Source organism: Oncorhynchus keta, chromosome 35 (genome assembly GCF_023373465.1).
Source record: "Oncorhynchus keta strain PuntledgeMale-10-30-2019 chromosome 35, Oket_V2, whole genome shotgun sequence".
NCBI classification, from domain to species: Eukaryota; Metazoa; Chordata; class Actinopteri; order Salmoniformes; family Salmonidae; genus Oncorhynchus; species Oncorhynchus keta.
In genome coordinates, this window is record NC_068455.1 from 39,348,818 (window position 1) to 39,362,803 (window position 13,986).

Below are 13,986 nucleotides of genomic sequence, written 5' to 3' on the forward strand. Positions count from 1 at the left end.
CTCGGCCACTCAGGAACATTCACCCTCTTCTTGGTAAGCAACTCCAGTGTTGATTTGGCTTTATGTTTTAGGTTATTGTCCAGCTGAAGGGTGAATTAATTTCCCAGTGTCTGGTGGAAAGCAGACTGAACCAGGTTTTCCTCCAGGATTTTTCCTGTGCTTAGCTCCATTCCATTTCCTTTTTTGTTTGTTTTTATCCTGAAACTCCCCAACGATTACAAGCATACACATAACATGATGCAGCCACCACTATGATTGAAATATGGAGGTACTCAATAAATATGGTGGTACTCTGCAATATGTAGTATTGGATTTGCCCCAAACATATCACTTTTTTTATTCAGAACAAAAAGTGAATTGCTTTGCCACATTTTTTGCAGTATTACTTTAGTGCCTTGTTGCAAACAGGACACATGTTTTGGAATATTTTTTATTCTGTACAGGCTTCCTTCTTTTCACTCTGTCAGTTAGTTTACTATTGTGGAGTAACTACAATGTTTTTGATCCATCCTCAGTTATCTCTTATCACAGCCATTACGCAAACTGTTTTAAAATCACCGTTGACCTCGTTGTGGTTTCCTTCCTCTCTGGCAACTGAGTTAGGAAGGAGGCCTTTATCTTTGTAGTGACTGGTTGTATAGATATTCAATAGGTCGCCTTTGCAAGGTATTATTTAGGCTTTCCATAACAAAGGGGTTTAGTACTATTGACGTCTTGAGTCAATAGTATTTCACCCATTTGTTATGGAAAGCCTCAATAAGTTCATGAGTAAACATTTGCATAGTTACTTAAGCTTTTATTCTTTTAATGAATTTGTAATAATGTCAAACAATTCCACTTTGACATTATGGTGCATGCCAGTGACTACAAATCTCAATTTAAAATCCAGGCTGTACCCCAACAATGTGGAAAAAGTCAAGGGGTGTGACGAATACTTTCTGAAGGCACTGTATTTGGGGCACTGCCTCAGAGGGAAAAACTCCCCAAATCAACTGTGAGTTAATGTTGTTTCTCTCTCTCGGTCTACCTCTCCCCTCCATCTCTCTCTCTCTGTCTCCCACGCTCTCTCTCTGTCTCTTTAGGCGTGAAACCCTCCTGAGATGTTCTCAGTGTAAGGTAGCGCGGTATTGTGACGTCGCCTGCCAGGTAAGCAGCCCAACTAGAAGTTCTCTCATTTTGTCCATTGCTGTTTCCACTCATTCAAGTACCTAAAGAAAGGGAAGATGGATGTGAAAGAAATAACCCTATTGTAGGGGAACAATAGACCTAGGGATGTGTGTGTGTGCAGTGTAACATCTGAGACTGACCTAATTCCTTCATCAGCACATGATGTCACCTAATGAAATGAATGACACAATGCTGTCCACTGCTGCTCCCCATATAAACTGGTTTCCATTACGCAACAGGTGTGCGTTAGTGACAAATGTGTGTGTGCTCATCTATCTCATCCTTCTGGGCAGTGTTTCCCCTAGAGTATTTCCAGGCATGGTGCAAAGCAACATCCAGCCCCTGTTGCACCGAAATTGAAATCAACAGAAGTCTTGTATAGTGCAAACACTGCTTCTGTGTAAATTAGAATCTGACATGCACAGATCTCAAGCCAACACGGTATATTCACCTTTTAGCCATCTTTCTTTCACATCGACGCTAACCTTTACATTTAAGGTCACTTTATTGGTCAATTGCACACGAGGTCCTATCGAAATTTGACATGTTCTTTTTATCCCCCCAACTGTGACCTTATACTGATAGGGTAACCCCTAACCCTAGTGTAGCCTCCTCCACTCCTCTCTGATATGACATGTCACCATTCACCTCTGATTTCCCGCTAACAAACGCCTCTGACTTCCCAACCCACTCACTCACTCACACACGCATGCACGCACACAGCCATACACACATGCACACTCATGCACATCTGCCTGTGTGTGTTTGTAAAGTGCACACAATGTTTCCCCTCTCTTCCACTTCACGTTGCCTTAACTTTTATTTTCAAGAATTTTTTCCCTTCAGTTTTTCTCCAATTCTCTCGATGCCTTTTCAGTTTGTACTGGTCCTATTCCTATACCTTTTCAGTTTGTACTGGTCCTATTCCTATATCTTTTCAGTTTGTACTGGTCCTATTCCTATATCTTTTCAGTTTGTACTGGTCCTATTCCTATACCTTTTCAGTTTGTACTGGTCCTATTCCTATATCTTTTCAGTTTGTACTGGTCCTATTCCTATACCTTTTCAGTTTGTACTGGTCCTATTCCTATATCTTTTCAGTTTGTACTGGTCCTATTCCTATACCTTTTCAGTTTGTACTGGTCCTATTCCTATATCTTTTCAGTTTGTACTGGTCCTATTCCTATATCTTTTCAGTTTGTACTGGTCCTATTCCTATACCTTTTCAGTTTGTACTGGTCCTATTCCTATATCTTTTCAGTTTGTACTGGTCCTATTCCTATACCTTTTCAGTTTGTACTGGTCCTATTCCTATACCTTTTCAGTTTGTACTGGTCCTATTCCTATATCTTTTCAGTTTGTACTGGTCCTATTCCTATATCTTTTCAGTTTGTACTGGTCCTATTCCTATATCTTTTCAGTTTGTACTGGTCCTATTCCTATATCTTTTCAGTTTGTACTGGTCCTATTCCTATATCTTTTCAGTTTGTACTGGTCCTATTCCTATATCTTTTCAGTTTGTACTGGTCCTATTCCTATACCTTTTCAGTTTGTACTGGTCCTATTCCTATACCTTTTCAGTTTGTACTGGTCCTATTCCTATACCTTTTCAGTTTGTACTGGTCCTATTCCTATATCTTTTCAGTTTGTACTGGTCCTATTCCTATATCTTTTCAGTTTGTACTGGTCCTATTCCTATATCTTTTCAGTTTGTACTGGTCCTATTCCTATATCTTTTCAGTTTGTACTGGTCCTATTCCTATACCTTTTCAGTTTGTACTGGTCCTATTCCTATACCTTTTCAGTTTGTACTGGTCCTATTCCTATACCTTTTCAGTTTTTGTACTTTTGGTCCTATTCCTATATCTTTTCAGTTTGTACTGGTCTTTTCAGTTTGTATTCCTATTCCTATACCTTTTCAGTTTGTACTGGTCCTATTCCTATATCTTTTCAGTTTGTACTGGTCCTATTCCTATACCTTTTCAGTTTGTACTGGTCCTATTCCTATACCTTTTCAGTTTGTACTGGTCCTATTCCTATACCTTTTCAGTTTGTACTGGTCCTATTCCTATACCTTTTCAGTTTGTACTGGTCCTATTCCTATACCTTTTCAGTTTGTACTGGTCTTTTCTATTCCTATTCCTATACCTTTTCAGTTTGTACTGGTCCTATTCCTATATCTTTTCAGTTTGTACTGGTCCTATTCCTATACCTTTTCAGTTTGTACTGGTCCTTTCCTATACCTTTTGTACTGGTCCTATTCCTATACCTTTTCAGTTTGTACTGGTCCTATCTTTTCAGTTTGTACTGGTCCTATTCCTATACCTTTTCAGTTTGTACTGGTCCTATTCCTATACCTTTTCAGTTTGTACTGGTCCTATTCCTATACCTTTTCAGTTTGTACTGGTCCTATTCCTATATCTTTTCAGTTTGTACTGGTCCTATTCCTATACCTTTTCAGTTTGTACTGGTCCTATTCCTATACCTTTTCAGTTTGTACTGGTCCTATTCCTATATCTTTTCAGTTTGTACTGGTCCTATTCCTATATCTTTTCAGTTTGTACTGGTCCTATTCCTATATCTTTTCAGTTTGTACTGGTCCTATTCCTATACCTTTTCAGTTTGTACTGGTCCTATTCCTTCTTTTCAGTTTGTACTGGTCCTACCTTTTCAGTTTGTACTGGTCCTATTCCTATACCTTTTCAGTTTGTACTGGTCCTATTCCCTTTTCAGTTTGTACTGGTCCTATTCCTATACCTTTTCAGTTTGTACTGGTCCTATTCCTATACCTTTTCAGTTTGTATACCTATACCTTTTCAGTTTGTACTGGTCCTATTCCTATACCTTTTCAGTTTGTACTGGTCCTATTCCTATACCTTTTCAGTTTGTACTGGTCCTATTCCTATACCTTTTCAGTTTGTACTGGTCCTATTCCTATACCTTTTCAGTTTGTACTGGTCCTATTCCTATATCTTTTCAGTTTGTACTGGTCCTATTCCTATATCTTTTCAGTTTGTACTGGTCCTATTCCTATACCTTTTCAGTTTGTACTGGTCCTATTCCTATACCTTTTCAGTTTGTACTGGTCCTATTCCTATACCTTTTCAGTTTGTACTATATATACCTTTTCAGTTTGTACTGGTCCTATTCCTATACCTTTTCAGTTTGTACTGGTCCTATTCCTATACCTTTTCAGTTTGTACTGGTCCTATTCCTATACCTTTTCAGTTTGTACTGGTCCTATTCCTATACCTTTTCAGTTTGTACTGGTCCTATTCCTATACCTTTTCAGTTTGTACTGGTCCTATTCCTATACCTTTTCCTATATTCCTTTTCAGTTTGTACTGGTCCTATTCCTATACCTTTTCAGTTTGTACTGGTCCTATTCCTATACCTTTTCAGTTTGTACTGGTCCTATTCCTATACCTTTTCAGTTTGTACTGGTCCTATTCCTATACCTTTTCAGTTTGTACTGGTCCTATTCCTATACCTTTTCAGTTTGTACTGGTCCTATTCCTATACCTTTTCAGTTTGTACTGGTCCTATTCCTATACCTTTTCAGTTTGTACTGGTCCTATTCCTATACCTTTTCAGTTTGTACTGGTCCTATTCCTATACCTTTTCAGTTTGTACTGGTCCTATTCCTATACCTTTTCAGTTTGTACTGGTCCTATTCCTATACCTTTTCAGTTTGTACTGGTCCCATTCCTATACCTTTTCAGTTTGTATTCCTATACCTTTTCAGTTTGTACTGGTCCTATTCCTATACCTTTTCAGTTTGTACTGGTCCCATTCCTATACCTTTTCAGTTTGTACTGGTCCCATTCCTATACCTTTTCAGTTTGTACTGGTCCCATTCCTATACCTTTTCAGTTTGTACTGGTCCCATTCCTATACCTTTTCAGTTTGTACTGGTCCCATTCCTATACCTTTTCAGTTTGTACTGGTCCTATTCCTATACCTTTTCAGTTTGTACTGGTCCTATTCCTATACCTTTTCAGTTTGTACTGGTCCCATTCCTATACCTTTTCAGTTTGTACTGGTCCTATTCCTATACCTTTTCAGTTTGTACTGGTCCCATTCCTATACCTTTTCAGTTTGTACTGGTCCTATTCCTATACCTTTTCAGTTTGTACTGGTCCCATTCCTATACCTTTTCAGTTTGTACTGGTCCCATTCCTTCCTATACCTTTTCAGTTTGTACTGGTCCCATTCCTATACCTTTTCAGTTTGTACTGGTCCCATTCCTATACCTTTTCAGTTTGTACTGGTCCCATTCCTATACCTTTTCAGTTTGTACTGGTCCCATTCCTATACCTTTTCAGTTTGTACTATTCCCATTCCTATACCTTTTCAGTTTGTACTGGTCCCATTCCTATACCTTTTCAGTTTGTACTGGTCCCATTCCTATACCTTTTCAGTTTGTACTGGTCCCATTCCTATACCTTTTCAGTTTGTACTGGTCCCATTCCTATACCTTTTCAGTTTGTACTGGTCCAGTTTATGGTCCCATTCCTACCTTTTCAGTTTGTACTGGTCCCATTCCTATACCTTTTCAGTTTGTACTGGTCCCATTCCTATACCTTTTCAGTTTGTACTGGTCCCATTCCTATACCTTTTCAGTTTGTACTGGTCCCATTCCTATACCTTTTCCAGTTTGTACTGGTCCCATTCCTATACCTTTTCAGTTTGTACTGGTCCCATTCCTATACCTTTTCAGTTTGTACTGTCCCATTCCTATACCTTTTCAGTTTGTCCCTTTTCAGTTTGTACTGGTCCCATTCCTATACCTTTTCAGTTTTTGGTCCCATTCCTATACCTTTTCAGTTTGTACTGGTCCCATTCCTATACCTTTTCAGTTTGTACTGGTCCCATTCCTATACCTTTTCAGTTTGTACTGGTCCCATTCCTATACCTTTTCAGTTTGTACTGGTCCCATTCCTATACCTTTTCAGTTTGTACTGGTCCCATTCCTATACCTTTTCAGTTTGTACTGGTCCCATTCCTATACCTTTTCAGTTTGTACTGGTCCCATTCCTATACCTTTTCAGTTTGTACTGGTCCCATTCCTATACCTTTTCAGTTTGTACTGGTCCCATTCCTATACCTTTTCAGTTTGTACTGGTCCCATTCCTATACCTTTTCAGTTTGTACTGGTCCCATTCCTATACCTTTTCAGTTTGTACTGGTCCCATTCCTATACCTTTTCAGTTTGTACTGGTCCCATTCCTATACCTTTTCAGTTTGTACTGGTCCCATTCTTTTCAGTTTGTACTGGTCCCATTCCTATACCTTTTCAGTTTGTACTGGTCCCATTCCTATACCTTTTCAGTTTGTACTGGTCCCATTCCTATACCTTTTCAGTTTGTACTGGTCCCATTCCTATACCTTTTCAGTTTGTACTGGTCCCATTCCTATACCTTTTCAGTTTGTACTGGTCCCATTCCTATACCTTTTCAGTTTGTACTGGTCCCATTCCTATACCTTTTCAGTTTGTACTGGTCCCATTCCTATACCTTTTCAGTTTGTACTGGTCCCATTACCTATACCTTTTCAGTTTGTACTGGTCCCATTCCTATACCTTTTCAGTTTTACTGGTCCCATTCCTATACCTTTTCAGTTTGTACTGGTCCCATTCCTATACCTTTTCAGTTTGTACTGGTCCCATTCCTATACCTTTTCAGTTTGTACTGGTCCCATTCCTATACCTTTTCAGTTTGTACTGGTCTTTTCAGTTTGTATTCCATTATACCTTTTCAGTTTGTACTGGTCCCATTCCTATACCTTTTCAGTTTGTACTGGTCCCATTCCTATACCTTTTCAGTTTGTACTGGTCCCATTCCTATACCTTTTCAGTTTGTACTGGTCCCCCTATACCTTTTCAGTTTGTACTGGTCCCATTCCTATACCTTTTCAGTTTGTACTGGTCCCATTCCTATACCTTTTCAGTTTGTACTGGTCCCATTCCTATACCTTTTCAGTTTGTACTGGTCCCATTCCTATACCTTTTCAGTTTGTACTGGTCCCATTCCTATACCTTTTCAGTTTGTACTGGTCCCATTCCTATACCTTTTCAGTTTGTACTGGTCCCATTCCTATACCTTTTCAGTTTGTACTGGTCCCATTCCTATACCTTTTCAGTTTGTACTGGTCCCATTCCTATACCTTTTCTGGTCCCATTCCTATACCTTTTCAGTTTGTACTGGTCCCATTCCTATACCAGTTTTTTCAGTTTGTACTGGTCCCATTCCTATACCTTTTCAGTTTGTACTGGTCCCATTCCTATACCTTTTCAGTTTGTACTGGTCCCATTCCTATACCTTTTCAGTTTGTACTGGTCCCATTCCTATACCTTTTCAGTTTGTACTGGTCCCATTCCTATACCTTTTCAGTTTGTACTGGTCCCATTCCTATACCTTTTCAGTTTGTACTGGTCCCATTCCTATACCTTTTCAGTTTGTACTGGTCCCATTCCTATACCTTTTCAGTTTGTACTGGTCCCATTCCTATACCTTTTCAGTTTGTACTGGTCCCATTCCTATACCTTTTCAGTTTTGTCCCATTCCTATACCTTTTAGTTTGTACTGGTCCCATTCCTATACCTTTTCAGTTTGTACTGGTCCCATTCCTATACCTTTTCAGTTTGTACTGGTCCCATTCCTATACCTTTTCAGTTTGTACTGGTCCCATTCCTATACCTTTTCAGTTTGTACTGGTCCCATTCCTATACCTTTTCAGTTTGTACTGGTCCCATTCCTATACCTTTTCAGTTTGTACTGGTCCCATTCCTATACCTTTTCAGTTTGTACTGGTCCCATTCCTATACCTTTTCAGTTTGTACTGGTCCCATTCCTATACCTTTTCAGTTTGTACTGGTCCCATTCCTATTCCTTTTCAGTTTGTACCTATACCTTTTCAGTTTGTACTGGTCCCATTCCTATACCTTTTCAGTTTGTACTGGTCCCATTCCTATACCTTTTCAGTTTGTACTGGTCCCATTCCTATACCTTTTCAGTTTGTACTGGTCCCATTCCTATACCTTTTCAGTTTGTACTGGTCCCATTCCTATACCTTTTCAGTTTGTACTGGTCCCATTCCTATACCTTTTCAGTTTGTACTGGTCCCATTCCTATACCTTTTCAGTTTGTACTGGTCCCATTCCTATACCTTTTCAGTTTGTACTGGTCCCATTCCTATACCTTTTCAGTTTGTACTGGTCCCATTCCTATACCTTTTCAGTTTGTACTGGTCCCATTCCTATACCTTTTCAGTTTGTACTGGTCCCATTCCTATACCTTTTCAGTTTGTACTGGTCCCATTCCTATACCTTTTCAGTTTGTACTGGTCCCATTCCTATACCTTTTCAGTTTGTACTGGTCCCATTCCTATACCTTTTCAGTTTGTACTGGTCCCATTCCTATACCTTTTCAGTTTGTACTGGTCCCATTCCTACCTTTTCAGTTTTTTCCCATTCCTATACCTTTTCAGTTTGTACTGGTCCCATTCCTATACCTTTTCAGTTTGTACTGGTCCCATTCCTATACCTTTTCAGTTTGTACTGGTCCCATTCCTATACCTTTTCAGTTTGTACTGGTCCCATTCCTATACCATTCCTATTTTCAGTTTGTACTGGTCCCATTCCTATACCTTTTCAGTTTGTACTGGTCCCATTCCTATACCTTTTCAGTTTGTACTGGTCCCATTCCTATACCTTTTCAGTTTGTACTGGTCCCATTCCTATACCTTTTCAGTTTGTATTCCTATACCTTTTTCAGTTTGTACCTTTTCAGTTTGTCCCATTCCTATACCTTTTCAGTTTGTACTGGTCCCATTCCTATACCTTTTCAGTTTGTACTGGTCCCATTCCTATACCTTTTCAGTTTGTACTGGTCCCATTCCTATACCTATACCTTTTCAGTTTGTACTGGTCCCATTCCTATACCTTTTCAGTTTGTACTGGTCCCATTCCTATACCTTTTCAGTTTGTACTGGTCCCATTCCTATACCTTTTCAGTTTGTACTGGTCCCATTCCTATACCTTTTCAGTTTGTACTGGTCCCATTCCTATACCTTTTCAGTTTGTACTGGTCCCATTCCTATACCTTTTCAGTTTGTACTGGTCCCATTCCTATACCTTTTCAGTTTGTACTGGTCCCATTCCTATACCTTTTCAGTTTTTCAGTTTGTACTGGTCCCATTCCTATACCTTTTCAGTTTGTACTGGTCCCATTCCTATACCTTTTCAGTTTGTACTGGTCCCATTCCTATACCTTTTCAGTTTGTACTGGTCCCATTCCTATACCTTTTCAGTTTGTACTGGTCCCATTCCTATACCTTTTCAGTTTGTACTGGTCCCATTCCTATACCTTTTCAGTTTGTACTGGTCCCATTCCTATACCTTTTCAGTTTGTACTGGTCCCATTCCTATACCTTTTCAGTTTGTACTGGTCCCATTCCTATACCTTTTCAGTTTGTACTGGTCCCATTCCTATACTTTTCTACCTTTTCAGTTTGTACTGGTATTCCTATACCTTTTCAGTTTGTACTGGTCCTATTCCTATACCTTTTCAGTTTGTACCTTTTCAGTTTGTACTGGTCCCATTCCTATACCTTTTCAGTTTGTACTGGTCCCATTCCTATACCTTTTCAGTTTGTACTGGTCCCATTCCTATACCTTTTCAGTTTGTACTGGTCCCATTCCTATACCTTTTCAGTTTGTACTGGTCCCATTCCTATACCTTTTCAGTTTGTACTGGTCCTTTTCAGTTTGTATGGTCCTATTCCTATACCTTTTCAGTTTGTACTGGTCCCTTTTCAGTTTGTACTGGTCCTATTCCTATACCTTTTCAGTTTGTACTGGTCCCATTCCTATACCTTTTCAGTTTGTACTGGTCCATTCCTATACTTTTCAGTTTGTACTGGTCCCATTCCTATACCTTTTCAGTTTGTACTGGTCCCATTCCTATACCTTTTCAGTTTGTACTGGTCCCATTCCTATACCTCTTTTCAGTTTGTTGGTCCATTCCTATACCTTTTCAGTTTGTACTGGTCCTATTCCTATACCTTTTCAGTTTGTACTGGTCCTATTCCTATACCTTTTCAGTTTGTACTGGTCCTATTCCTATACCTTTTCAGTTTGTACTGGTCCTATTCCTATACCTTTTCAGTTTGTACTGGTCCTATTCCTATACCTTTTCAGTTTGTACTGGTCCTATTCCTATACCTTTTCAGTTTGTACTGGTCCTATTCCTATACCTTTTCAGTTTGTACTGGTCCTATTCCTATACCTTTTCAGTTTGTACTGGTCCTATTCCTATACCTTTTCAGTTTGTACTGGTCCTATTCCTTACCTTTTCAGTTTGTACTGGTATTCCTATACCTTTTCAGTTTGTACTGGTCCTATTCCTATACCTTTTCAGTTTGTACTGGTCCTATTCCTATACCTTTTCAGTTTGTACTGGTCCCAGTTTGTATTCCTATACCTTTTCAGTTTGTACTGGTCCTATTCCTATACCTTTTCAGTTTGTACTGGTCCTATTCCTATACCTTTTCAGTTTGTACTGGTCCTATTCCTATACCTTTTCAGTTTGTACTGGTCCTATTCCTATACCTTTTCAGTTTGTACTGGTCCTATTCCTATACCTTTTCAGTTTGTACTGGTCCTATTCCTATACCTTTTCAGTTTGTACTGGTCCCATTCCTATACCTTTTCAGTTTGTACTGGTCCTATTCCTATACCTTTTCAGTTTGTACTGGTCCTATTCCTATACCTTTTCAGTTTGTACTGGTCCTATTCCTATACCTTTTCAGTTTGTACTGGTCCTATTCCTATACCTTTTCAGTTTGTACTGGTCCATTCCTATACCTTTTCAGTTTGTACTGGTCCCATTCCTATACCTTTCCAGTTTGTACTGGTACCTATACCTTTTCAGTTTGTACTGGTCCCATTCCTATACCTTTTCAGTTTGTACTGGTCCCATTCCTATACCTTTTCAGTTTGTACTGGTCCCATTCCTATACCTTTTCAGTTTGTACTGGTCCTATTCCTATACCTTTTCAGTTTGTACTGGTCCCATTCCTATACCTTTTCAGTTTGTACTGGTCCCATTCCTATACCTTTTCAGTTTGTACTGGTCCCATTCCTATATACCTTTTCAGTTTGTACTGGTCCCATTCCTATACCTTTTCAGTTTGTTGGTACTACCTTTTCAGTTTGTACTGGTCCTATACCTTTTCAGTTTGTACTGGTCCCATTCCTATACCTTTTCAGTTTGTACTGGTCCCATTCCTATACTGGTCCTTTTCAGTTTGTACTGGTCCTATTCCTATACCTTTTCAGTTTGTACTGGTCCTATTCCTATACCTTTTCAGTTTGTACTGGTCCTATTCCTATACCTTTTCAGTTTGTACTGGTCCTATTCCTATACCTTTTCAGTTTGTACTGGTCCTATTCCTATACCTTTTCAGTTTGTACTGGTCCTATTCCTATACCTTTTCAGTTTGTACTGGTCCCATTCCTATACCTTTTCAGTTTGTACTGGTCCCATTCCTATACCTTTTCAGTTTGTACTGGTCCCATTCCTATACCTTTTCAGTTTGTACTGGTCCCATTCCTATACCTTTTCAGTTTGTACTGGTCCCATTCCTATACCTTTTCAGTTTGTACTGGTCCCATTCCTATACCTTTTCAGTTTGTACTGGTCCCATTCCTATACCTTTTCAGTTTGTACTGGTCCCATTCCTATACCTTTTCAGTTTGTTGGTACCTTTTCAGTTTGGTCCCATTCCTATACCTTTTCAGTTTGTACTGGTCCATTCCTATACCTTTTCAGTTTGTACTGGTCCCATTCCTATACCTTTTCAGTTTGTACTGGTCCCATTCCTATACCTTTTCAGTTTGTACTGGTCCCATTCCTATACCTTTTCAGTTTGTACTGGTCCCATTCCTATACCTTTTCAGTTTGTACTGGTCCCATTCCTATACCTTTTCAGTTTGTACTGGTCCCATTCCTATACCTTTTCAGTTTGTACTGGTACCTTTTCAGTTTGTACCCATTCCTATACCTTTTCAGTTTGTACTGGTCCCATTCCTATACCTTTTCAGTTTGTACTGGTCCCATTCCTATACCTTTTCAGTTTGTACTGGTCCCATTCCTATACCTTTTCAGTTTGTACTGGTCCCATTCCTATACCTTTTCAGTTTGTACTGGTCCCATTCCTATACCTTTTCAGTTTGTACTGGTCCCATTCCTATACCTTTTCAGTTTGTACTGGTCCCATTCCTATACCTTTTCAGTTTGTACTGGTCCCATTCCTATACCTTTTCAGTTTGTACTGGTCCAGTTTGTACTGGTCCCATTCCTATACCTTTTCAGTTTGTACTGGTCCCATTCCTATATTCCTATACCTTTTCAGTTTGTACTGGTCCCATTCCTATACCTTTTCAGTTTGTACTGGTCCCATTCCTATACCTTTTCAGTTTGTACTGGTCCCATTCCTATACCTTTTCAGTTTGTACTGGTACCCAGTTTGTACTGGTCCTATTCCTATTTTCAGTTTGTACTGGTCCCATTCCTATACCTTTTCAGTTTGTACTGGTCCCATTCCTATACCTTTTCAGTTTGTACTGGTCCCATTCCTATACCTTTTCAGTTTGTACTGGTCCCATTCCTATACCTTTTCAGTTTGTACTGGTCCCATTCCTATACCTTTTCAGTTTGTACTGGTCCCATTCCTATACCTTTTCAGTTTGTACTGGTCCCATTCCTATACCTTTTCAGTTTGTACTGGTCCCATTCCTATACCTTTTCAGTTTGTACTGGTCCCATTCCTATACCTTTTCAGTTTGTACTGGTCCCATTCCTATACCTTTTCAGTTTGTACTGGTCCCATTCCTATACCTTTTCAGTTTGTACTGGTCCCATTCCTATACCTTTTCAGTTTGTCCCATTCCTATACCTTTTCAGTTTGTCCCATTCCTATACCTTTTCAGTTTGTCCCATTCCTATACCTTTTCAGTTTGTACTGGTCCCATTCCTATACCTTTTCAGTTTGTACTGGTCCCATTCCTATACCTTTTCAGTTTGTACTGGTCCCATTCCTATACCTTTTCAGTTTGTACTGGTCCCATTCCTATACCTTTTCAGTTTGTACTGGTCCCATTCCTATACCTTTTCAGTTTGTACTGGTCCCATTCCTATACCTTTTCAGTTTGTACTGGTCCCATTCCTATACCTTTTCAGTTTGTACTGGTCCTTTTCAGTTTGTACTTCCCATTCCTATACCTTTTCAGTTTGTACTGGTCCCATTCCTATACCTTTTCAGTTTGTACTGGTCCCATTCCTATACCTTTTCAGTTTGTACTGGTCCCATTCCTATACCTTTTCAGTTTGTACTGGTCCCATTCCTATACCTTTTCAGTTTGTACTGGTACCTATTTTCAGTTTGTACTGGTCCCATTCCTATACCTTTTCAGTTTGTACTGGTCCCATTCCTATACCTTTTCAGTTTGTACTGGTCCCATTCCTATACCTTTTCAGTTTGTACTGGTCCCTATACCTTTTCAGTTTGTACTGGTCCCATTCCTATACCTTTTCAGTTTGTACTGGTCCCATTCCTATACCTTTTCAGTTTGTACTGGTCCCATTCCTATACCTTTTCAGTTTGTACTGGTCCCATTCCTATACCTTTTCAGTTTGTACTGGTCCCATTCCTATACCTTTTCAGTTTGTACTGGTCCCATTCCTATTTCAGTTTGTACTGGTCCCATTCCTATACCTTTTCAGTTTGTACTGGTCCCATTCCTATACCTTTTCAGTT

The 13,986-nt window shown here is 39.4% G+C and overlaps 1 protein-coding gene across 1 annotated transcript in view; it reads left to right on the forward strand.

Moving 5' to 3' along the window:
- Positions 1 to 13,986, forward strand: part of smyd3 (SET and MYND domain containing 3) — a 243,372-nt gene that overhangs the window by 17,999 nt on the left and 211,387 nt on the right. Inside the window, exon 2 of the mRNA XM_052496989.1 lies at positions 1,083 to 1,146. Within this exon, the coding sequence (XP_052352949.1) occupies positions 1,083 to 1,146 (64 nt within the window). The remainder of the gene's footprint in view (positions 1 to 1,082; positions 1,147 to 13,986) is intronic.